Below are 23,904 nucleotides of genomic sequence, written 5' to 3'. Positions count from 1 at the left end.
TGCTTGTCGAATCTCTGTTCTGAAACGAATGCCTCGAAGTGGTTCCTTCATCTTCGGAACCAAATCAAAGTCACAAGGACTTAAGTCCGGGAAGTATGGTGGATGGTTCAGTACTCCCAGTCCCATCGACCGAACAGAGCAGCCACAGCTGGCGCTGTATGCGCCCGCTCATTGTCGTGAAAAATGATGGGCGGGTTGCGCAGAAAGTGCCGCTTCTTTCGCAAAGCTGGTAGCGGGTGATGCTCTAAAATCGAACTGTAATACTGTGCATTGACGGTCTGCCGTGGAGGAAATGTCACGTGTTATGATAACACCATCACAGTCGTACACGAGAATCACCATAACTTTAGACCGCTCCATCCGCACCATCAACAGAACAGGCTCTGCTAACGATATACTACGCCTTCCACATCGCTGACAACGGGTTCTACACAACGCTGGTGATTACTTTGAAGGACAGTAACAGGTTCAAACATGTAACTCTTTTGTATCGGTTGTGAATAAATAGTTGCCACTATTTAAGTTCCAACCCTTGTATCTATTGCCGATGGAATTATTAAACAGAAAATTTCATAGCTGTTGTGTAATACCCTCTTTTCCCACGCTAAAATATACATACACTCGCGAAGAATGCTTGCTGGTGAAAGCAAATTAAATGCGATTCTATCTAGATAGGAGATACGTTACCGGCAAATTCCAGTTGAAGTATTACCACTTCTTACGCGACAGTTTGGTAGCGAAGATTAATGAACTCACGATGACGTCCATGGGCTTGACGGGAAATTCCCACCGTGAAGCCGCCGCCGCGCGAACCGTGGCGTTGAGCGTACAGCGCACGGCCTTGACTCCACCGTGCAGCTGAAAGCTCAGAAACGACCGTGTTTGTGCGTAGGCCTACCGTACGTGTGTGCCTCAACGTGGTACACGCGATAGTAACGTGCTCCAATGGCAGTTGTTGGCTGTATCTGGTTCGCAAATCGTACAGTTTGTTGACGAAAATGGACGGGCGTAAAATTCCTACGTTCGCTCTAATAAAATGTACCTTTCCCCCGATATCCATACGCCAATCATGCAGTTCTGTCTTCAGTATACATAAATAAAAACTTCAGTATCCGTGAACGTGTTAAGGGGCAAAAAGGGAAGTATCCAGCCAGTAAAGACATCAGCTTATAAAAAGTTCCATTACAGATAGTGTAATACACATTTACAATAGCCATCCACATAAGATAAAAATGTTCCTCGTGTTCTGTTTTTAGTAAACTCCTTACGTCATTCATACTTGATCGCTGTTTCTATTCACTAGCAGAATCTTTAGAACATGTGAGATACGAGACTAAACAAGAAACCGCGAAATATCTTGCTGCAAGTAATGTAAGCTCGACTGTAAATAAGACCAATCGAAAAAACACTCATGAGAGAGACAGCTCAATTATACAGGGTGATTCAAAAAGAATACCACAACTTTAGGAGTTTAAAACTCTGCAACGACAAAAGGCAGAGCTAAGCACTATCTGTCGGCGAATTAAGGGAGCTATAAAGTTTCATTTAGTTGTACATTTGTTCGCTTGAGGCGCTGTTGACTAGGCGTCAGCGTCAGTTGATGCTAAGATGGCGACCGCTCAACAGAAAGCGTTTTGTGTTATTGAGTACGGCAGAAGTGAATCGACGACAGTTGTTCAGCGTGCATTTCGAACGAAGTATGGTGTTAAATCTCCTGATAGGTGGTGTATTAAACATTGGTATAAACAGTTTACAGAGAATGGGTGTTTGTGCAAAGGGAAAAGTTCTGGACGGCCGAGAACGAGTGATGAAAATGTAGCACGCATCCAGCAAGCATTTGTTCGCAGCCCAGGAAAATCGACTTGCAGAGCTAGCAGAGAGCTGCAAATTCCACAATCAACTGTATGGAGAGTCCTACGAAAAAGGCTATTTATGAAACCTGAATGTCAACTACCCGAGGCGATGGATCGGCCGCCAGGCAGCCCGTGACAGAGCACTTCATCATTGGCCTCCAAGAAGCCCTGATCTTACCCCCTGCGATTTTTTCTTATGGGGGTATGTTAAGGATATGGTGTTTCGGGCACCTCTCCCAGCCACCATTGATGATTTGAAACGAGAAATAACAGCAGCTATCCAAACTGTTACGCCTGATATGCTACAGAGAGTGTGGAACGAGTTGGAGTATCGGGTTGATATTGCTCGTGTGTCTGGAGGGGGCCATATTGAACATCTCTGAACTTGTTTTTGAGTGAAAAAAACCTTTTTAAATACTCTTTGTAATGATGTATAACAGAAGGTTATATTATGTTTCTTTCATTAAATACACATTTTTAAAGTTGTGGTATTCTTTTTGAATTACCCTGTATTTATGTAACATCGAATGCTGTAAAATATACGTCTATTAAATTAATAAGAAAGGCTCAGAACCTATTATAAAACGCGCAAGTGAGTAAAAACAATTAGATGTAATGAGACGCGAAACTGCAACACATCATACATCAGTTATTACTGCGCATTCCTGCTCTTTACGCTAAGCAGAACTTCTGTAATATGTGACCTTGCCTTGTGTGTTATTGTCTTCTGATGGCTTTAATCGCAGAACTTTTATTAACTGACATTTCATTATAACAAATCGTACCAAGAAAAATGTGTTTGTGGCTTTGCCTTGAAATGGCATACTTTCATAATATGCAAGTTACAATTAGAAATTTCTTTAACTGTCACCATGGCGTTTCCCGTAATTTTATCACAAAAAATCGCTCCAATAAATGATGGGTTTTGAGAGATGTACGAAAGAATTTCGAAAAATAAAGATAGAATGGCTCGCAGTCCTTAAATAGAACATTTATTTAGAAAACGTCAGTTACATCTTATTAACTGGATTATTTGTTATTTTTCGACATTATCACCCACGTTATCCAAACATTTGTTAAGGCGGTGCACAAGCTTTTGTACCCACAGTCATAGAAGGTTGCCGCCTGTTGTCGGAACCACATTTCAACTTCATCTTTGATCTCTTCATCGTCGTTGAATGATTTTCCACCAAGATGTGACTTCAGATAACGGAAGACATGAAAGTCGGTGGGCGCAAGGTCCAGGCTGTATGGCGGATGGTCCAGCGTCCCATTTGAATTGTTTGAGTGGTGCTTTGGTTACGAGCGCTGTGTGAGGCCGAGCGTTGTCATGAAGCAAGCGGACTCCACTTGTCAGCATTCCCCTGCGTTTGTTTTGAATTGCCCTTCGAAGACGTTTCAAAGTGTGGCAATATGCAGCAGCATTAACTGTCGTTCCAGGAGGCATAAATTCCAACAGAATAATGCCTTGTCTGTCCCAAAAAACAGAAGCCACGATTTTCTTCGCTGAAATCGACGTTTTGCATTTCTTGGCTTTTGGTGAATTCGAATGGCGCCATTGCATTGATTGTTGCTTGGATTTAGGTGTATGGTGGTAAACCCACATTTCGTCACCTGTTACAATGTGATCGAGGAACTCATCACCAGATTCAGAATAGCGTGTGAGGAAGTCGAGTGCAAAGCCCATCCTTTTCTTTTTGTGTTCTTCCGTTAACAGTTTTGGAACTCAGCGTGCACACAATTTCCTGTACCCTAACTTGACAGTCATAACGTCATAAAGAGTTGTCATTGACACGTCCGGTATGATCTAATGCAATTCTTTCAATGTGAGACGTCTATTCGCACGAATTGCTTCCTCCACTCTCCAAAGAAGGGCATCAGAGATCACAGACGGCCGACCTGTTCTTTGTTCGTCATGAACATCGGTCCTACCTTCAGAGAAATGACGACACCATTTCGTTACATTTTGTCGATTCATAATGTTCCCATAAACAGAAACAATTTCTTTGTGAATATCCGCTGGTCGATGACGTTTTGCATGAAGAAAACGTATGACGGAGCGCACTTCGCATTTGGCGGGATTCTGAATCGGTGCAGCCATTTTAAACACGACCTACTCCAACCAGAAGCAACGTTCAACTGCCGAACGACTGCGAGGAGAAAGATACCGGAATACCCTCGTATTTGCTGGTGCTTCAAATGGCATATATTCATAGGACGTAAGTTATAAAACGAAGTCTACCAAATATGCGCTTCAATTGAAAATCAATATGGCCTCTCCTGATTCGGTACTGAAAAGAGATATCGTGCATGTGTAGTATGTGATGTTCTTCCATCTCATTCGTCTACGTTCAAACGCACGTTCAGAATATCTGTCATGGTTGATATTGCTTTAGACGCTCACAAACGAGGAGGAGGAGATTTGTGTTTAACGTCCCGTCGACAACGACGTCATTAGAGACGGAGCACATGCTGGGATTACGGAAGGATGTGGAAGGAAACCGGTTGTGCCCTGTCAAAGGAACCATCCCGGCATTTGTCAGAAACGATTTAGGGAAACCACAGAAAACCCAAATCAGGATGGCAGGAGACGGGTTTGAACTGTTGCCTTCCGAATGCGAGTCCAGTGTGCTAGCCACTGCGCCACCTCGCTTGGTCCCTCAGAAAGACTCTTCAACGGGACTTTTTCCACGGTGTAACGTCAGAAACTCGGCACGCTCGTTGGCGGCCTGTGTGACGACTTCAGCACGTCTTTACTACGATGCTTTGCCTTTGTACGCGTACGTAGCCGCTTCCCCAACTCTTAGCTGCTTCAACACGCCCTATGTTATTGACCCTCGTTGGTGAGAACGAGATAAATTAAAATTACATACCTTTCGTTACTCTCAGCGTGTTAAAAATATCTCTTTGCTGCCCCTACATCCTTGCCACAATTTTGTCCCGGTAACTGTTCATCAGAACATATTACGCATTATGGATACTTGCACTTTTCGCTATATGTAAAAATTCTTTGTTCTGGGACTATTTCATCCATCACTCTCGTTCAGTAAAAGACGTCACATTAGTCCCACTTGTTCACAAATTACCTTAAACCTTAACGCTGCTTCATCTCTATACGAAATGAATGTGCCATACAAAAATATGCCATTATCCTGTGAACTACTTCCTCATATTTCTTGAGCTGCAGGCGTTAGTGAGTCTGCGAGCAATCTTATTAGCACCTTTGCCAGTACGACTAATAATTTTTTGTTTTTATTTATTTATTTAATATGATCTGTTGACGACCATCAGGCACTCTCTTACTTTGGACCAGTGTTGCACACACGCACATATACACACGCAGTAACTTTCTTATATCGTAGTTACTTAAGAAATAACAATTTTAATATGACAAATAATATTAAAATGACATTAGCTAATACTTCCGGGCTGAGAAAATTTTTGGACATTGGTGGTAAGGTCTTATGGGACGAAACTGCTGAGGTCATCGGTCCCTAAGCCTACAAACTACTTAATCTAACGTGAAGTAACTTACGCTAAGGACAACGCACGCACCCACGCCCGAGGGAGGACTCAAACCTCCGACGGGGGGAGCCGCGCGGACCGTGACAAGGCGCTTCTGACCGCGCGGCTTACGTGGGCTGAGAGACCGTGGTCGATCTGGAAAACTTCTTCCTGACGCTTCGTTGCCAACTGCGGGCAACATCCTCCGAGGTGAGCCAATGACTGGCTGCCAGGCCTTTTTTTTTTTTTCTTTATTGATTTTCAATTCCCCCCCCCCCCCCCGAAGGGGGCGGGCTGGCAGCAGCTTACTACGCTGCTCTACAGCCTACAGACTTTTTTTAAATAAAGGAAGAAGAAAGAAACAAGGTAAAACAGGCGATAAAATTGATGATTTAAAGTGTAAAATGGCGTAAAAATGCGGAAAGTTAAAACAGAAAGCAAAAGGGGTTGGCAATGTAGATAAAATACACAGGAATCAGACAAGTAACATAGTAGACACACAATTAAAAAACACGGCGACAGTCTGGTTTCTGTTCGTAAGAGATAAAAGGCACACCCAACGACAGTATGATGGCCGTTCGCAACAAGTCCCAAAAAACACAACACGGAACACTCACTGTAAAACACGCACTGTAGAACACTCACTGGAGAACACTGCACGAAAGTGGCAGCACAAAGATGACACTCCCAAGCCAAAGGCAGATGGGGGGGGGAGGAGGGGGGGACCTGCAGGAGGGGGAAAAACAAGGAGGGAGGAAAGGAAAAAAAACGAAAAGGGGGGGGAACCAAGGAGGGAGAGGACTAATAAAGGGGGAGAAGGGCAGACGCGAGAGGGAATGAGAGGAGGGAAATGTAAAAGGATGCGGGGGAGAGAAGGGGGCAAAGAGAGGGGAGGTGGGGAAGAAAGAGGATGGAAGGGGGGGAGAGGGAGCCCGGGAAAAGGACAGAGGAAAGGAGGGGGAGTGAGGATCAGAGTTGATAGGAGGGATAAGTGGAGGGAGAGAGGGCAGCTGCCAGGCCGTGGGGGTCCTGTTTATATAGAGCGCATACGGGGCACCACCATTGGTCACGTGGGGCCGACTGTAAGTCTATCCCAGACTAACGTTATTATTCTCGATTGAAAGTAATCGATTTCTTGGGAAGGGAATTATCCAAGGAAAAAATTTCTGTTCTCTCGAGAGGAGGATATTTTGCAATTACTCCATCACACATTTCCACAGAGGATACTGTAGCTAATATAGAGGCGGGGATTCGTCTGTTATCACCACATTCTGATGATGAAATCAGGGTGGAAACAGCCAGGATACTACGTAAAGACAAGCCACCTAGCACTGTCTCAAGGAGAAATGAAGGCGTTACGGGAGATTAATGCGGACAGCAATACTGTTGTACTTACTGCTGATAAGAGTAATGCTACCGTTGTGATGAAGAGTGAGGACTACCAAAGGAATAACAGTGACCTTTTGATTTCTAACACTTATGAAAAGCTTCAAAAGTATCCTACAACGAAAATGCTAGGAGCTACCAATCGACTAATAAAAAAATCTTTCATTCCTACAGAGGATAAAAAATATCTATGCAAAACGCAAGATTACCCTCCTAGATTGTATGGGCTACCGAAGATACATAAGCCTAATGTCGCATTGAGACCGATAGTGAGTGCTATTGGATCACAGTTGACTAGACATCTCGCCTCCTTGCTACAACCGCATATTGGTAAAACTGATTATCACATTAAAAATTCTATGCACTTTATCGAAAAATTGAAGGAGATTACTGTCAGCCCAGGTGATATTCTTGTCAGTTTTGAAGTGGTAGCCCTGTTTACCATGGTTCCTTTTGACGAAGCTCTTCCATACATACTGGTATGTTTCCCACTGATACAGTAGCCCTGTTTCGACATTGCCTGTCCACGACTTATTTCCAGTATGATAATGAGTTTTAGGAACAAACCGAAGGAGTGGCCACGAGCAGGCCTCTGAGTCCAGCTGTTGCTAATGTATTCGTGGAATTTTTTGAACAGCTGCCGCTGCACTCCGCCAGTAAAAGCCCCTTGAAGTAGTATCGGTATGTGGATGACACTTTCGTGGTATGGAGTCACGGTGAAGAGGAATTGTATGGTTTCTTGGTTCACCTTAATAATATTAATCCAAAGATACAGTTTCCTATGGAGAATGAGAGTAATGAACAACTTAATTTGTTGGATGTATCAGTAATTAAACGGGCAGATGGGAGTCTAGGGCATAAAGTGTATGAAAAAGACACACACATCGACCGTTACCTCCATAAGGATTCCAACCATCATCCCATGCAGAAGAGAGGTGTCATAAAAACATTGGTGTACAGAGCTAATAAGATCTGTGAGCCAGTTTATTTGCAAGATTAACCAAATCATTTGCGAACGGCTTTTAAGAAAAATGGATACGCTAACAACGAGATTGATCGAGCGCTCCATCCCAGAAGAAAAGTGTCTGACAACATGCAGCAACAACAACTGTCGGCTGGAAAAGTTTTTCTTCCATTTATACGCAATAAACGGGCCGTACTGGAAAAGTTCTGGCCAAGATTCAAGCTGAAACAATCTTTAGACCCACCAAGAAGATTAGTGAGTGTTTAAAATCGGCGAAAGACACTCGACACTCCTTAGCAACTCCTGAGGTGTACAAAATTCCGTGTAGCTGTGGGAAGGTTTATATTGGAACAACGAAAAGAAGTGTCAATACCCGCTTAAGGGAACACAAAAGGAACTGTCGACTGGGACATACCGACAAATCAGCCGCAGCGAAGCATGTTGTTAAAGACGGTGATCATGAAATAAAATGTAGTGGGACGAGCGTGCTAGCTAGGACATCGCAGTATCATGCACGCATGTATAGAGAAGCTATAGAGATTCAGAAACACCACAATAACTTTAATAGAAAAGACAAAGGCTTAAAGTTAGATAAGATATGGCGGTCGACTTTGCACCAACGATGTGACAATCGATTACCTACAATCGAGAATAATGACGTTAGTCAGAGATAGACTTACAGTCGACCGCACGTGAGGTATGGTGGTGCTCTCTATGCGCTCTATATAAACGGGACCCCCCACGGCCTGGCAGCCAGTCATTGGCTCACCTCGGAAGACTTTGCCCGCAGTTGGCAACGAAACGTCAGGAAGAAGAAGTTTTACAGATCGACCACGGCCTCTCTGCCCGGAAGTTTTAACTAATGACGTCGCCGGCAGTGAAAGCCAACACGTTACGAATATTAAAATGATTTGAGTGTCGGATGTGGCAGTGTGAGTAAATTTTACTGACTACGAACTAATAAAGTTAATACTGGCAGTACTTTATTACTGTAGCTGCTGCCAATATAATAATGATAATTGTCACTATAATTATGATGACAAAAATAACAATAATTATAGTGGCAGGTATAAAGAAATTATAGGTGTACAAGATAGATGTTTTCTGATATAGCGAGTTCTGGAGAAAGGAAAAACAGACGATCCAAGTCATTTTCTCGGTAGAGTATCGAAAAAGATATAGTCGCAAAAACAAAGGATCAAGCGAAGTAAAACAAGTCCAACAGTGTGCTGCGATACAGAAACGGGGAAAAATGTAGCACAGCAGACAATATCGCTTATTGTTATGTTGTGAACGTGAAATAACGAGCATATATCACACGGAAATTATGTCTCAGTTTCTTGACAAACTGTTTGGCAATATTGTATTCTCTCCACTGCTATCCAAAGTTGTGAAGCCTTGGGAAGACCTTATAGCTATGCTCTCTCCCTTTCTTTTTTCTCTTTATTGAGCGGTTGCAATGGCAACCAGTTCCTTGCAATACTCTGAAACATAGTTTTTAATGAGACCTTTGCTTCCTTGTTGTCCTCTTGGACAAAAAATTGATGAAACTGCAATTAATCATGTGATTATGAAGAACTTTGCGTGTGCTTATGGTGACTGAAGACTACAGTGCCAGACACTGTAAGAGTTTGTAGCCCCTGGGATCTGTGAATGAGACCGGGCATTTCTAGACACCTATCCATTGCACCTTATCCTATGAACATTGGTATGCCTCAGTTTGTCACTACAGTAGAGAACCATCTTGTTGAATCATGGACAATCCTCGTGCTGACAGCTGCAATGATGCTTACAGGTGGAACCCGCTCCCAGCCCTGGTGGCTGGCCCGTTATGGTGTGGGTGCATGGGGGCGGCTTCGCCCACAGCTCGGGCACGACGCGCGAGTATGGACCAGACTACCTGCTGGCACATCAGGTCATCCTCGTCACCTTCAACTACCGCCTGGGACCGCTTGGTGAGTCTCACATCTATCTCTGACTATAGAGACTGTGTCACAAGGAGCACGTTTTGCTATAAGCTTGCCCAATGGCGCACGAGACTGTTGGCTATAGTGGTGTGCAAGTAAGAGGACGGGTGGTGTGGCAGTGCACAGTGCCGAGGAGCAGTGTAGCACATGGTGCGCCAGCCAATAGCGTCGTTCTGCCACCTCTGGCTGTAGTGAGCGGTTTGGGGTGCATTTGGAACATTTTGCATCATTTTTCATGTTAGTTTACGTCTGGTGAGGGTGGTACATAGCCATTCCTGTGTTAAGTATGGATGACACACTGCCCGCCCGGTTGGCCGTGCGGTCTAACGCACGGCTTTCCGGGCGGGAAGGAGCGCCTGGTCCCCGGCACGAATCCGCCCGGTGGATTTGTGTTGGGGTCGGTGAACTGGCCAGTCTGTGGATGGTTTTTAGGTGGTTTTCCATCTGCCTCGGCGAAAGCGGGCTGGTTTCCCTTATTCCGTCTCAGTTACACTATGTCGGCGATTGCTGCGCAAAATGTACGCGTACACCACCATTACTTTACCACGCAAAAATAAGGGTTACACTCGTCTGGTTTGAGACGTTCCCTGGGGGGTCCACTGGGTGCTGAACCGCACAATAACCGTGGGCTCGGTGTGGGGCGGCGGAGGGGTGAAGTGGACTGCGGTAGTCGTCGTGGGGTTGTGGATCACTACGGCTGTGGCGGGGACGGAGCCTCTCCGTCGTTTCTAGGTCCCCGGTTAACATACAATACAATACAATACAATGGATGACACAGAGCACACATGATAAATATTATGTTAAGAAGCGACAGCAATAGTTTCTCGAGCATGTAAGTGTATTGATGGAGAGTCAGAAGCAGAAACAATGGCCTATTATGGTGATTAATCCTGTACCCCCAATTGCTACAGAAGGTTTTACGTCATCTCATTGTCTCTGTACAGCTGTACCATGTGAGGCAAGGAGAGGACGTTGTTTGGTGGCTGATATCCTCTTTCTATAACACAAGCTGCATGCATATATTAACTGGGTTCTTTATTCCTAAGAATAAGAAATCTACTTAAGATAGTCATTATGGTATGAGCTCGCTGTAATAGTCCACGGTAGCCTCAGTGGTGGTGAAGTACAAGTCTGCTGTGTGTTCTGATCGCTATGAGCGGCCTGATTCTGAGCTAGTGGTGGGGCAAACTGCTACTGCGACTCCCACAGGGCTGCGACTGATGACAGTTTGGAACTCACTCGGTGTGACAGACTCGGCTTCACTCGATGGGGCGACCGAGAGGGCGCTGGCGGCGCGTTTCCTGTGAGCCTATCATTGGCCTCTATCGATCTTCTCACAACCTCTATGCCACATGGTGTGCTGGCGCCAGCACCGTAGGCAACAGCTGGAGTTTGTGGCATGGAAAGAAATAGAGAGCACACTGGTGGTGCCACAAAGTATGCCCCATCCCTCTCTGCACAGAACTGTTCATGCAGCCACATGCGTACTTGCACACCACTATAGCACGCAGTGGGGAGCGCTAGCTTACAATGATAGCCTGACAGCCAAAGCTACCATACAGTGCGAGTTCTGCAGCAAGTTGTTTTGTGCAGGATATCTGTTGTAATAATTGGGTGTTTTCTCAGTGTATAAGCACATCTCCTCCTTATATGCACTAACTGATCAATAGTACTTCCTCTGCTCCACTGAGTAGCTATCTGCAGTAATTAAAATTCACTGTGAGGTTAAGTTCCAACTGCAGGCTACATGTTCTGACGCCACGAGCCGACGAAACTCCTGACTGGCAAGTGCAGGTAGCATTCAAAGAACCTGTTAGTACTGGAGCTATCGCAGAAACACATGGCAAAGCTTCTTGCAGGCAAACAGCCCAATACCAGCTTGGGAATCTTCACGTGGATCGTCAAGTACACTTAAGAACACATCGTACTCTGAGTGACAAGGGCTTAAGCTGCTCAGTTTTCTACATTCTGCAAAGTGCGTGACTGCAGCTACTTTCTTGCTCTGTACATTAAAGTTCCTTAATGATCACGACTGTAGCTTGTGGATAAGGACTAATCATGCACCTCCGTGAGAGCTGTGTTTAAATACACTGAAGCGCCGAAGAAACTCGTATAGGCATGTGTATTCATATTCACAGGTATGTAAACAGACAGAATATGGCGCTGCGGTCGGCAATGCGTATATAAAACAACAAGTATCTGGCGCAGATGTTGCTACAATGGCAGTTTATCAAGATTTAAGAGCATTTGAACGTAGTGTTATAGTTGGCGCACGAACGATGGGACACAGCATCTCCGAGGTAGCGATGAAGCGGGGATTTTCCCTTACGACCATTTCACGAGTGTGCCGTGAAAATCAGGAATCTGGTAAAACATCAAATCTCCGTCATGGCTGCTGCCGGAAAATGATCCTGCAGGACCAACGACGACTCAAGAGAATCGTTCAACATAACAGAAGTGCAACCCTTCCGCAAATTGCTGCAGATTTCAACGCTGGGCCATCAGCAAGTGTCAGCGTGCGAACCATTCAACGAAACATCGTCACTATGGGCTTCGAAACCGAAAGCCCACTCGTGTACCCTTGATGACGGCACGACACAAAGCTTTACGCCTCGCCTGGCCCGTCAGCACCGACATTGGACTGTTGATCACTGGAAATATGTTGCCTGGTCGAACGAGCCTCGTATCAAATTGTATCGAGTGGATGAACAAGCTCGGGTATGGAGACAACCTCATGAATCACTGGACCCTGCATGTCAGGAGGGGCTGTTCAAGCTGGTAGAGGCTCTGTCACGGCGTGGGGCGTGTGCAGTTGGAGTGATATGAGTCCCCTGATACGTCTAGATACGACTGACAGGTGACACGTACGTAAGCATCCTGTCAGATCACCTGCATCCATTCATGTTCATTGTGCATTCCGACAGACTTGGGCAGTTCCAGCAGAACACTGCGACACTCCACACGTCCAGAATTGCTACAGAGTGGCTCTAGGAACACTATTCTGAGTTTACACATCCGCTGGCCACCAGATTCTCCATATACGAACATTATTGAGCATATCTAGGTTACCTTGCAACGTGCTGTTCAGAAGAGACCTCCACCCCTCGTACTCTTACGGATTTATGGACAGCCCTGCATGATTCATGGTGTCAACTCCCTCCAGCACTACTTTCGACATTAGTCGAGTCCATGCCACGTCATGTTGCGGCACTCCTGCGTGCTGGCGGGGGCCCTACACGATATTAGACAGGTGGTCTTTTTGGCTCTTCAGTGTCTTCACAAGACTGACACGCAATGGACAGAAGAACTTTCGTAGACTCCATCGTGAATACTGTTTCTTGGATTTCCTAAAGAGGAGATAAACAATTTCGGTTCTACTCCCTGCCAGTTGACTACTTTTTAGGAATGTTCACTGTAGGCGTTTACAGCTCAACAAACTTGCGGCCATTTGTGTCACCCATTTCGACATGCTAATTGTCCTCTGTTAGATCACGTGAGGGTGCCAAACATATATGCAACACTCCAGTATACATTGTAAAAGCTATTTGTAAGCCATCTCTTTCACCGCTCTTTTGCACAAAGATATAACAGTAGATACGTTGGTATCATACATATGCTGCCTAATAATGTGGGTTACATCAAAGTATTTTCCGCTTAGTTAATATCAGACTCCTAAAATTCTGTAACGGTTATGCACGAAGTAAATAGCTGCGTGGGTGAACACTCATCACACTTGCCATAAATGCACTAAGGAAAACGAAATAAATGCCTCTTCCCATTCAGAACAGCTGCGGTCAACAAAACTTAGTTAAGGTAATTTATTAATTTATTCGTCACAGCCGGCCGGAGTGGCCGTGCGGTTCTAGGCGCTACAGTTTGGAACCGACCGACCGCTATGGTCGCAGGTTCGAATTCTGCCTCGGGCATGGATGTGTGTCATGTCCTTAGGTTAGTTAGCTTTAAGTAGTTCTAAGTCTAGGGGACTGATGACATCAGATGTTAAGTCCCATAGTGTTTAGAGCCATTTGAGCCATTTTTTGTTAAGAAACTTCCTGACAAATTAAAAATATGAGGCTGGTGCGTAAGTTCGTAGCGTTTTTGTTTTGCATATTGGTATTCCGGTTGCTACGGGTTCATTTATCGATTGTCATTTTTTATTTGTCGTTCACTGTTGCTATTTGAGTTTACAAATTTTCATTTTTTCATTTGGAGATAGTGAATTGATATGTGGACGTTAGAAAATGGAGTGCCAGGTGGAGAAAGTGGAACATTTTCGACATACACTGAGGTGACATAAGTCGTGGGTAGGAATATGCAGATGGCAGTAGTATCGCGTACAAAAGGTATAACAGGACAAGGCATTGGCGGAGATGTTATTTGTACTCAGGTGATTCATCTGAAAAGGTTTTCAACATTATTAAGGCTGCACGGCGGGAATTAAGAGACTTTGAATGTGGAATAGTTGTTGGAGCTAGACGCATGGGACATTCTATTTCGGGTATCGTTAGGGAATTCAGTACCCCTCTACAGAGTCAAGAGTGTGCCAAAATACCAGATCTGAGGCATTACCTCTCACCACAGACAACGCAGTGGCCGACGGCCTTCACTTAACGATCGAGAGCAGCGGCGTTTGCGTAGAGCTGTCAGTGCTAACAGACAAGTAACACTGCCTGAAATAGGCGCAGAGATCAATGTAGGACGCACGAAGAAGGTATCCATTTGAAGAGTGCGACGAAATTTGTCGTTAATGGGTTATGGCAGCAGACGAACGACACAAGCGCCTTTGCTGACAGCACATCACTTGCAGCGCGTCTTGTGGGCACGTGGCCGTTTCAGTTGGACCCTAGATGACTGGAAAACCGTGGCCTGATCGGACGAGTCCCGATTTTCAGTTGGTAAAAGCTGATGGTAGGGTTCTAGTGTGTCGCAGACCCCACGGAGCCGTAGACCCAAGTTGTCAACAAGGCACTGTGCAAGCTAGTGGTGGCTCCACAACGGTGTGGACCATGTATAAATGGAACGGACTGAGTCCTATAGCCCAACTGAACTGATCATTGAGTGGAAATGGTTGAGTTCGGCTACCTGAATACCATGTTGCAGCCATTCATGGACTTCATGTTCCCAAACAATGATGTCATGTAACTGAACCACTGTTGTTCGCCACTGATTTCAAGAACATTCTAGACAATTCGAATGAATGATTTGGCCAGCCAGATCGCCCGACGCGAATCCCACATTTGTGGGACATAATCGAAACGTCAGTTCGTGCACAAAATCCTACACCATCAACACTTTCGCAATTACGACTACAAAGAAGGCAGCGTGGCTCAATATTTCTGCAGGGGACTTCCAGCGAGTTGTTGAGTCCATGCCACATGGAGCTGCTGGACTATGCCGGGTAGAAGGAGGCCCGACACAATATTGTCACCTCAGTGTATTCTTGTAAAATTTGTGGTAAGCTCTTATGGTACCAAACTGCTTAGGTCATCGGCCCCGAAGCTTACACACACTACTTAATCTAACTTAAACTAACTTATGCTATAGACAACATGCCCGGGGAGGGACTCAAACCTTCGACGGGGGGAGCCGCGCGGACCGTAACAAGAAGCCTGGGACCGCGCGGCTAGTTTATTCTTCTGTTCCAGCCCAGTAGAGGGGTGACAGCAGCGGAGGCAGTCACAAACATTTGCACCATATATGCGCATAATGCCACTGGACACAGAACGGCAAGAAAATGGTTTTCTCGTTGTAAGGATGAACATTTTGAGATTAGTGATTCTCCACGTTTAGGAAGACCTTCGGGATTTGAAGATCGATTAAGGGGCTCCGGAACGCCCTATACTTGCAACGTTAAAATAACGCTTATAAATTACATCTTTCCTCACAAAGTATTTGAGGTAGGAAGTTGAACCTTTTACAGATTATTTATTGGAATATCGGCTACAACTTAACACAGGGATTTTACAAAATTTTAGTTCAGTTATTAAAGATGATTTTTTTTTCAATTGTAATGAAAATTCACAACATTTTTTTGCAATTTTTTATTTATATATTCAAAGATATACAGCTTTTTGGAAAAAGGCTGTGTTAAATTATGCAGAAGGTACTGTGTAACATTTACTGAAAGTTTGAAACAAATATGTTTGGAAGATCCTTAGAAAACATGTAATTAGTATGAGAAAATAAAAGTTTTGGGAATCGAGCGACAAAGATTGGATGAACTTTTTAGTGCATTCCAGGTCCATAGGATGGATTATCTTCATCCTCTGCAAACTCCTCCTCCAGCTTCCTCTTGTTACTCCTCCTGTTTACTCTTGCTTGTATTTCTAGACTCTTTACAGCCCTGTCTGCAGCCCGAAGGCGTTCCTTGTCTAAAGCAAGCATCGCTCGTACCATGTTAGAACCTATCTTCATTCCCATATTTCTAAATACCTTGCACCTTACAATGTTGCCATCATTGAAAGTCGCAACAGCATCATACACACCAAAGTGAAGTGTTTCTATTCCAACAAATACAGTCTTGGGGATTCTCGACCATATAACACTATTTACACTTTCATTGGGGTTTTGAGTTTTTCCGTGAATACACTTTTTCAACAGTTCGGGTGCTGCTAAGTCTCTGAAAATAGGTTTTATCACCTCCATTATTGTATGAGGCAGACTATGCTTATGAGTGTACACTTCACCAGTTAGCAATCCTTTGTTATATTTACACCAACTGTCTTCTTCTTTGGGACACAAGCTATGTTGGGGATTTTCATCGTCTTTATTGTTTACAGTAATAACACATACCTTTGGCTTTCCAACATTTCTCCTTTTCTTAAAAGCATTCAGAGGATTTCTAATAACTTTACTTTTACTCATTATTATACTTCAACAAAACAGTGACTCAAGAAACAGAATTAATTACGAATATTTTCGAGATAACGACAGAGTAAATAAACATGAAAGAATCGACAATCACACCAGCGATATATATTGAACCATCACAGGTTAGCCACAACACATACTTTATCTCACATCACTAAAATGTACCTGATGAACACGGACGTTAATAATAACACCATTTGACAGCAGTTTAACAGCGCCACAGTAGGTCACGCCCATGTAGAACACATTTCAAAAAAAATTTAAAAATAGTTGTAGTCTTCGGAATTGAATAAATTATATATCTATTAAAAGGTAATAGTCTGCAGATTCAGAAAACGCAAAAAAGTAAAAATTGAACTTTTCATGATTTTGAGCCTTTCCGGAGCTCCTTAAACGCATTAATCCACAATGATCCACGTCAGTATACTACTGGCAGACGTGATGACCTGCGATCATTCCACCATTGTGAGACACTTCCATGCAATTGGGAACGGTCAAAAATCGGGTGTATGGGTACCGCACGCTATAAGCCAAAATCACAAAAATCAGTGGGTGGCCATATTTGCATCTCTGCTTGCTGGTTATCAGATGGTTCGTGAACAACACCGACCAACCCTGTCCTGTATCGCTACTGGTGACGAGAAATGGCGTATTTATGCTAACGTAAGGAGAAGGAAGGAATGATTGAGCCCAAACAAAGCAGCAACTCCTCGTACGAAGAGCGTGCATCTATAGAGACAATGTCATGCATCTGGTGATATAGCGACGGTGTGGTGTACTACGAATTGCTTGCCCGTGCTGTAACCATCGCTGCTGATATTTATTGTCAACTACTGGGACGTTTTGCAGACGCAGTCCAAGAACAACGACCAGGTAGACTGCGTACAGTGATCCTGCTCCACATAACGTCCACCCGCATTCTACTGGACTGAGAAAAAACACCATACAGGAGTTCGAATAGTTCACCGGTGTACTGCCGGACACTTATGTCTGATCGCCGAAATATTCTGCCGTTGGACACTGTGGACCAGCAGTACACCCGTGGACTGTTCGAGCAAGAAATACGCCGGGAGAAACTGAAGAATCACACCATACAGGAGTTGGTTTGGGAAGTCATTCCAAAAAAATGGTTCAAATGGTTCTGAGCACTATGGGACTCAACTTCTGAGGTCATTAGTCCCCTAGAACTTAGAACTAGTTAAACCTAACTAACCTAAGGACATCACAAATATCCATGCCCGAGGCAGGATTCGAACCTGCGACCGTAGCGGTCTTGCGGTTTCAGACTGCAGCGCCTTTAACCGCACGGCCACTTCGGCCGGCGAAGTCATTCCGCACACACCTTATTCAACTGATCTTTCCCCCTTAGATTTTCACCTTTACCGCTCTCTACGGAACAACAGTCAAGAAACTTCCTTTCGGAATGAAAACATGGCTCGACGATTTCTTCATCTTAAAACCACGTGATTTCGACAGTCATCAAGTTGAAAAATCCCAGCGTTGGCAGACTGTTGTAAATAGTGAAAAGGATACATTTTTGATAACTAAAGTCTTTGTTAGGTGTACCTGTTGCGTTTCTTAACATGAAAAAACGCTTCGAATTTATGCACCAACCCAATAGGTGCCGGACTGAGGCTCGAACTCGGGGCCTTTGCCTATCACGGGCAACCGCTCTACCGACTGAGCTTCCCACGCACAACACACGTACCATCCCCTCAGCGATACTACCACCAGTTCATATTCACTGTCGCATCCAGCTCATTACACACGTTAGACATCTGCATATAGTGAATGTAATTGCAATTACAACAGGAACACATAAGATTAATGCAGCATCCGTGAACGTTAATTAACGAGCCATTGCTCAGAAATGTGATGGTTTCAAACCAAATGAATATATATGTACGGGCGAGTTAATACAAGTCAGCATTTAGATTGCACTTGAAAAGAGCTCGCAACAAAGAGAACTCGAGTAACAGTTAACTAAAACTCATAGTTTAATAGTGATAGGAGAGCACGAGAAATGTTTGTTTACCATTTCGGTTTACATTTTTGTGTAAAGGTTCTGGTTTCGAGGCCTGGGTGGGCAATTTATAACCGTTTCTCAGTTTTGTTAATTATCTTCACATGACACGACGTACCAAGGTGGCAGTTGTGTTGAAATCAATTATGCTCAATTCACAGGAAACGGGAAAAGTTTACTAAGCTGGAAAAGTTTTTAATTACATAACGTTAAAGTTACTGAAAGCTACTAACTGAGTAACGTGAATCCCGTTACTATGGATACCAATTATAGCCAAACGTTGAGTTGTGTGGTAGTGTCTAAACTCAGATAACTTCATTATATTTGTCGTACATCCTACTCTACCCTCAAGTCTGCGAGCATACTATAACAGCATCTAGTTGCTTAAATTAGCTGTATATAAGATGTGACAGGCGCAAACATCGAAACACAAACACACACACACACACACACACACACACACACACACAAACGCGCGCGCGCGCGCACACACACGTTTGCTTCCTTTCGCTGGTGCGCAATGCTGTGTACTCCGTATTATTACGAATGACCTCTGGCTTTGTATAGCTTCAAATCAAAGTCATTTCGTCCTTCATATTTCTTCTTTGGTTTAGGACATAGCGGATAAACCGCATTAAGATGTTATATCTGCCACTTTAAATGGTTCCTTATTGATTTAAAAAAATCACTTTTGTCTTGAGGGACGCCTTGTCATTCAGTTCTATGTGTTCAGCTTAATTTTGTTAGAATCCCATCTGCTCGTGCTACCCACCTGTGTGTCGGCCGCGGTGGTCTCGCGGTTCTAGGCGCGCAGTCCGGAACCGCGCGACTGCTACGGTCGCAGGGTCGAATCCTGCCTCGGGCATGGATGTGTGTGATGTCCTTAGGTTAGTTAGGTTTAAGTAGTTCTAAGTTCTAGGGGACTGATGACCACAGCTGTTAAGTCCCATAGTGCTCAGAGCCATTTGAACCATACCTTCCTGTGTCATTTAGTACCTAGATAACCGACTTCCATAAATATACTACTGAAAAAACAATACTTCTGGAAAGACGACGTCGATTTGATCCAATGACGGAATATGCCACCTGGAGAATAGTAGATGCACTGATAAAGGTTTCAACGTCGTCCGCCAACAGATAACGTAGTGGTATAGCTACCAGAGCGCCATCTGTATCCATCCTTGAAAAGGGAATGTTCACAGCCAGAATCCTCTTTGTGGTGCAAACGTGTGAAGCAAACAGGCAACCACGCCACGGAGACGCACTCGTGCTTCCTACAGCCAACTGAGCAAATTTAAAGAGGTGAAATTGCGGCTTTCAGAATGGCTGGATAGTCCTTTCCGAGAATTGCCACACAAGCTCAATATACCGCTTCAGTTGTGCAACGATGCATGTATCAGTGGTCACGCGAACGTTCTCACACCTGTAGAAGTTTTGAAAGTCCACGCAGTACAGACATCCGCCAGGATTGTCGTATTGTAAGGGCAGCGGTGGCAGATCCTACAGCTACCACAGCACAGATAAGAGGGCCTATGAGCCCAGACGTGTCAACACGAACTGTTGCTAACCATTTATTAACTGTAGGACTACGGGCACGCACATCTCTAGCCCGTCTTCCACTCACGCCATGTTGTGGACTGTTAAGGCAGCCAGTCCACAGTGAAGTAGCCGAAAGGGCACGCGTCAACTCACGCCGTCTGGCGTTAAGTCTGGAACAGGATTCGTAATGAATGCGATAAAGAAAAGAACGAAGCTACTAGAACACTTAACTTTTATGGCATCCTTTGGTATACAGCAATCTTGATGATACAAATGAGACTCATTAAGATACATGCAATGGTACAATTGGCGCCTTGCTAGGTCGTAGCCATGGACTCAGCTGAAGGCTATACTAACTGTCTCTCGGCAAATGAGAGAAAGGCTTCGTACGTGTAGTCGCTAGCAATGTCGTCCGTACAACTGGGGCGAGTGCTAGTCCGTCTCTCTAGACCTGCCTTGTGGTGGCGCTCGGTCTGCGATCCTGACAGTGGCGACACGCGGGTCCGACATGTACTAATGGACCGCGGCCGATTTAAGCTACCACCTAGCAAGTGTGGTGTCTGGCGGTGACACCACACGCCACACCTTATGAATCATAGAGGCCGATGAGACGTATAACGGCATTGCAGATCTTCATTTTCGTAGAATGCATTATGGCTTTGGATCTGAACGTAACTCTGCGGCATTACTTGTGAAAGCTTTTAGTATGTCCCTCGAACCAATTTTTGTTGGTGAGACTGCAAAGCAGTCTGCTGCAGAATTATCAAGTTCTCAGTAGTCAATGCGGACCTTACCAGCAAAGTAGCGAGCGCAGCTTGTTTAAGCAACTGTGCTGGCGCAGACAGTTTTTGCCTGTTCCGTCGTTTTGTAACAGCGGTGTGCGCAGAACGGCAGATAGCGAGGCGAGTTTCTGGAATCCTACCGCTTATCAGGTAAGTACCTCGCCCTGCGGATTTCAGTAGGCGTTTCTTCTCTCACGGGCAGACTGCAAGGTGTCACGTAACACTTGAACACGTGAAACGGTTATTAATGGGCTAATCCGAGACGACTACAGATTCATACCTACTGAAGGGCCAAAGAAACTGCTGCACCTGGCTAATATCGTGTAGGGCCTCCATGACCACGCATAAGTGCCGCAACACAACGTGGCATGTACTTGACTAACGTCTGAAGTAGTGCTGGAGGGAAATGATACCATGAATATTGAACGGCTGTCCATAGATCCATAAGAGTACGAGTGGGTAGAGGTCTCCTCTGAACAGCACTTTGCAAGGCATCCCAGATATGCTCAATAATATTCATGTCTGGGGACTTCGGTGGCCAGCGGAGAGTTTAAACTCAGAAGAGTGTTCCTGGAGCCATTCTGTAGCAATTCTGGACGTGTGCTTTGACCTGCTGGAATTACCCAAGTCCGTCGGAATGCACAATGGACATGAATGGATGCAGGTGATCAGACAAGATGCTTACGTACGTGTCACATATCAGAGTCGTATCTCGACGTATCAGGAGTCCCATAAAACTCCAACTGCACAAGCCCCACACCATTACAGATCCTCCACCAGCTTGAACAGTCGCCTGCAAGGTTCATGGATTCATGAAGTTGTCTCTATACCCGTACACGTCCATCCCCTCGATACAACTTGAAACGAGACTCGTCCGACCAGGCAGCATGTTTCCAGTCATCAACAGTCCAATGTCGGTGTTGACGGGCCAGGCGAGGCGTAAAGCTTTATGTCGTGCACTTATCAAAGGTACACGAGTGGGCCTTCGGCTCCGAAGCCCATATCGATGATGTTTCGCTGAATGGTTCGCAAGCTGACACTTGTTGATGGCCCAGCACTGAAACCTGCAGTAGTTTGCGGAAGGTTGCACTTCCGTCACGTTGAACGACTCTCTACAGTCGTGGTTGGTCCCGTTCATGCAGGATCTTTTTTCCGGCAGCAGCGATGTCGCAGATTCGATGTTTCATCGGATTCCTGATATTCACGGTACACTCATGAAATTGTCGTACAGGAAAATCCCCATTTCATCGCTACCTCGGAGATGCTGCGTACCATCGTTCATGCAGTAACCGATCTAACAACTGCGGTAGACACTTGTCTTATAAGGGCCTGCCTGTTTACATATCTCTGTATTTAAATACGCATGCCTGTACCAGTTTCTTTGGCGCTCAAGTGTATATCACATGAAATGAAGGGTGTCTGAAAACTACACTCCTGGAAATGGAAAAAAGAACACATTGACACCGGTGTGTCAGACCCACCATACTTGCTCCGGACACTGCGAGAGGGCTGTACAAGCAATGATCACACGCACGGCACAGCGGACACACCAGGAACCGCGGTGTTGGCCGTCGAATGGCGCTAGCTGCGCAGCATTTGTGCACCGCCGCCGTCAGTGTCAGCCAGTTTGCCGTGGCATACGGAGCTCCATCGCAGTCTTTAACACTGGTAGCATGCCACGACAGCGTGGACGTGAACCGTATGTGCAGTTGACGGACTTTGAGCGAGGGCGTATAGTGGGCATGCGGGAGGCCGGGTGGACGTACCGCCGAATTGCTCAACACGTGGGGCGTGAGGTCTCCACAGTACATCGATGTTGTCGCCAGTGGTCGGCGGAAGGTGCACGTGCCCGTCGACCTGGGACCGGACCGCAGCGATGCACGGATGCACGCCAAGACCGTAGGATCCTACGCAGTGCCGCAGGGGACCGCACCGCCACTTCCCAGCCAATTAGGGACACTGTTGCTCCTGGGGTATCGGCGAGGACCATTCGCAACCGTCTCCATGAAGCTGGGCTACGGTCCCGCACACCGTTAGGCCGTCTTCCGCTCACGCCCCAACATCGTGCAGCCCGCCTCCAGTGGTGTCGCGACAGGCGTGAATGGAGGGACGAATGGAGACGTGTCGTCTTCAGCGATGAGAGTCGCTTCTGCCTTGGTGCCAATGATGGTCGTATGCGTGTTTGGCGCCGTGAAGGTGAGCGCCACAATCAGGACTGCATACGACCGAGGCACACAGGGCCAACACCCGGCATCATGGTGTGGGGAGCGATCTCCTACACTGGCCGTACACCACTGGTGATCGTCGAGGGGACACTGAATAGTGCACGGTACATCCAAACCGTCATCGAACCCATCGTTCTACCATTCCTAGACCGGCAAGGGAACTTGCTGTTCCAACAGGACAATGCACGTCCGCATGTATCCCGTGCCACCCAACGTGCTCTAGAAGGTGTAAGTCAACTACCCTGGCCAGCAAGATCTCCGGATCTGTCCCCCATTGAGCATGTTTGGGACTGGATGAAGCGTCGTCTCACGCGGTCTGCACGTCCAGCACGAACGCTGGTCCAACTGAGGCGCCAGGTGGAAATGGCATGGCAAGCCGTTCCACAGGACTACATCCAGCATCTCTACGATCGTCTCCATGGGAGAATAGCAGCCTGCATTGCTGCGAAAGGTGGATATACACTGTACTAGTGCCGACATTGTGCATGCTCTGTTGCCTGTGTCTATGTGCCTGTGGTTCTGTCAGTGTGATCATGTGATGTATCTGACCCCAGGAATGTGTCAATAAAGTTTCCCCTTCCTGGGACAATGAATTCACGGTGTTCTTATTTCAATTTCCAGGAGTGTATATATCCCAGAGGTTTCAAACCGAGACCACCTCCTTGAAACATTTGATTGTTTACTTTTTGCCAATTTCTTCTCGTATTCGTTGCTTTCTATGACGATAAAAATTAGTGTTGTGAAAATTTTTATTATATATTAGTGCGACTCAAGGGGTTAATCATTTCTTA

At 45.5% G+C, this 23,904-nt stretch overlaps 1 protein-coding gene across 1 annotated transcript in view; it reads left to right on the top strand.

Annotated features, from left to right (window-relative positions):
- Nucleotides 1–23,904, top strand: part of LOC126263529 (juvenile hormone esterase-like) — a 462,481-nt gene that overhangs the window by 147,239 nt on the left and 291,338 nt on the right. The window contains exon 3 of the mRNA XM_049960623.1: nucleotides 9,503–9,662. Within this exon, the coding sequence (XP_049816580.1) occupies nucleotides 9,503–9,662 (160 nt within the window). The remainder of the gene's footprint in view (nucleotides 1–9,502; nucleotides 9,663–23,904) is intronic.

The sequence above is a fragment of the Schistocerca nitens genome, chromosome 6 (assembly GCF_023898315.1).
Source record: "Schistocerca nitens isolate TAMUIC-IGC-003100 chromosome 6, iqSchNite1.1, whole genome shotgun sequence".
Lineage (NCBI taxonomy): Eukaryota > Metazoa > Arthropoda > Insecta > Orthoptera > Acrididae > Schistocerca > Schistocerca nitens.
The sequence above is the reverse complement of the archived record's forward strand: the minus strand, read 5'-3'. Positions and strand labels throughout refer to the sequence as shown.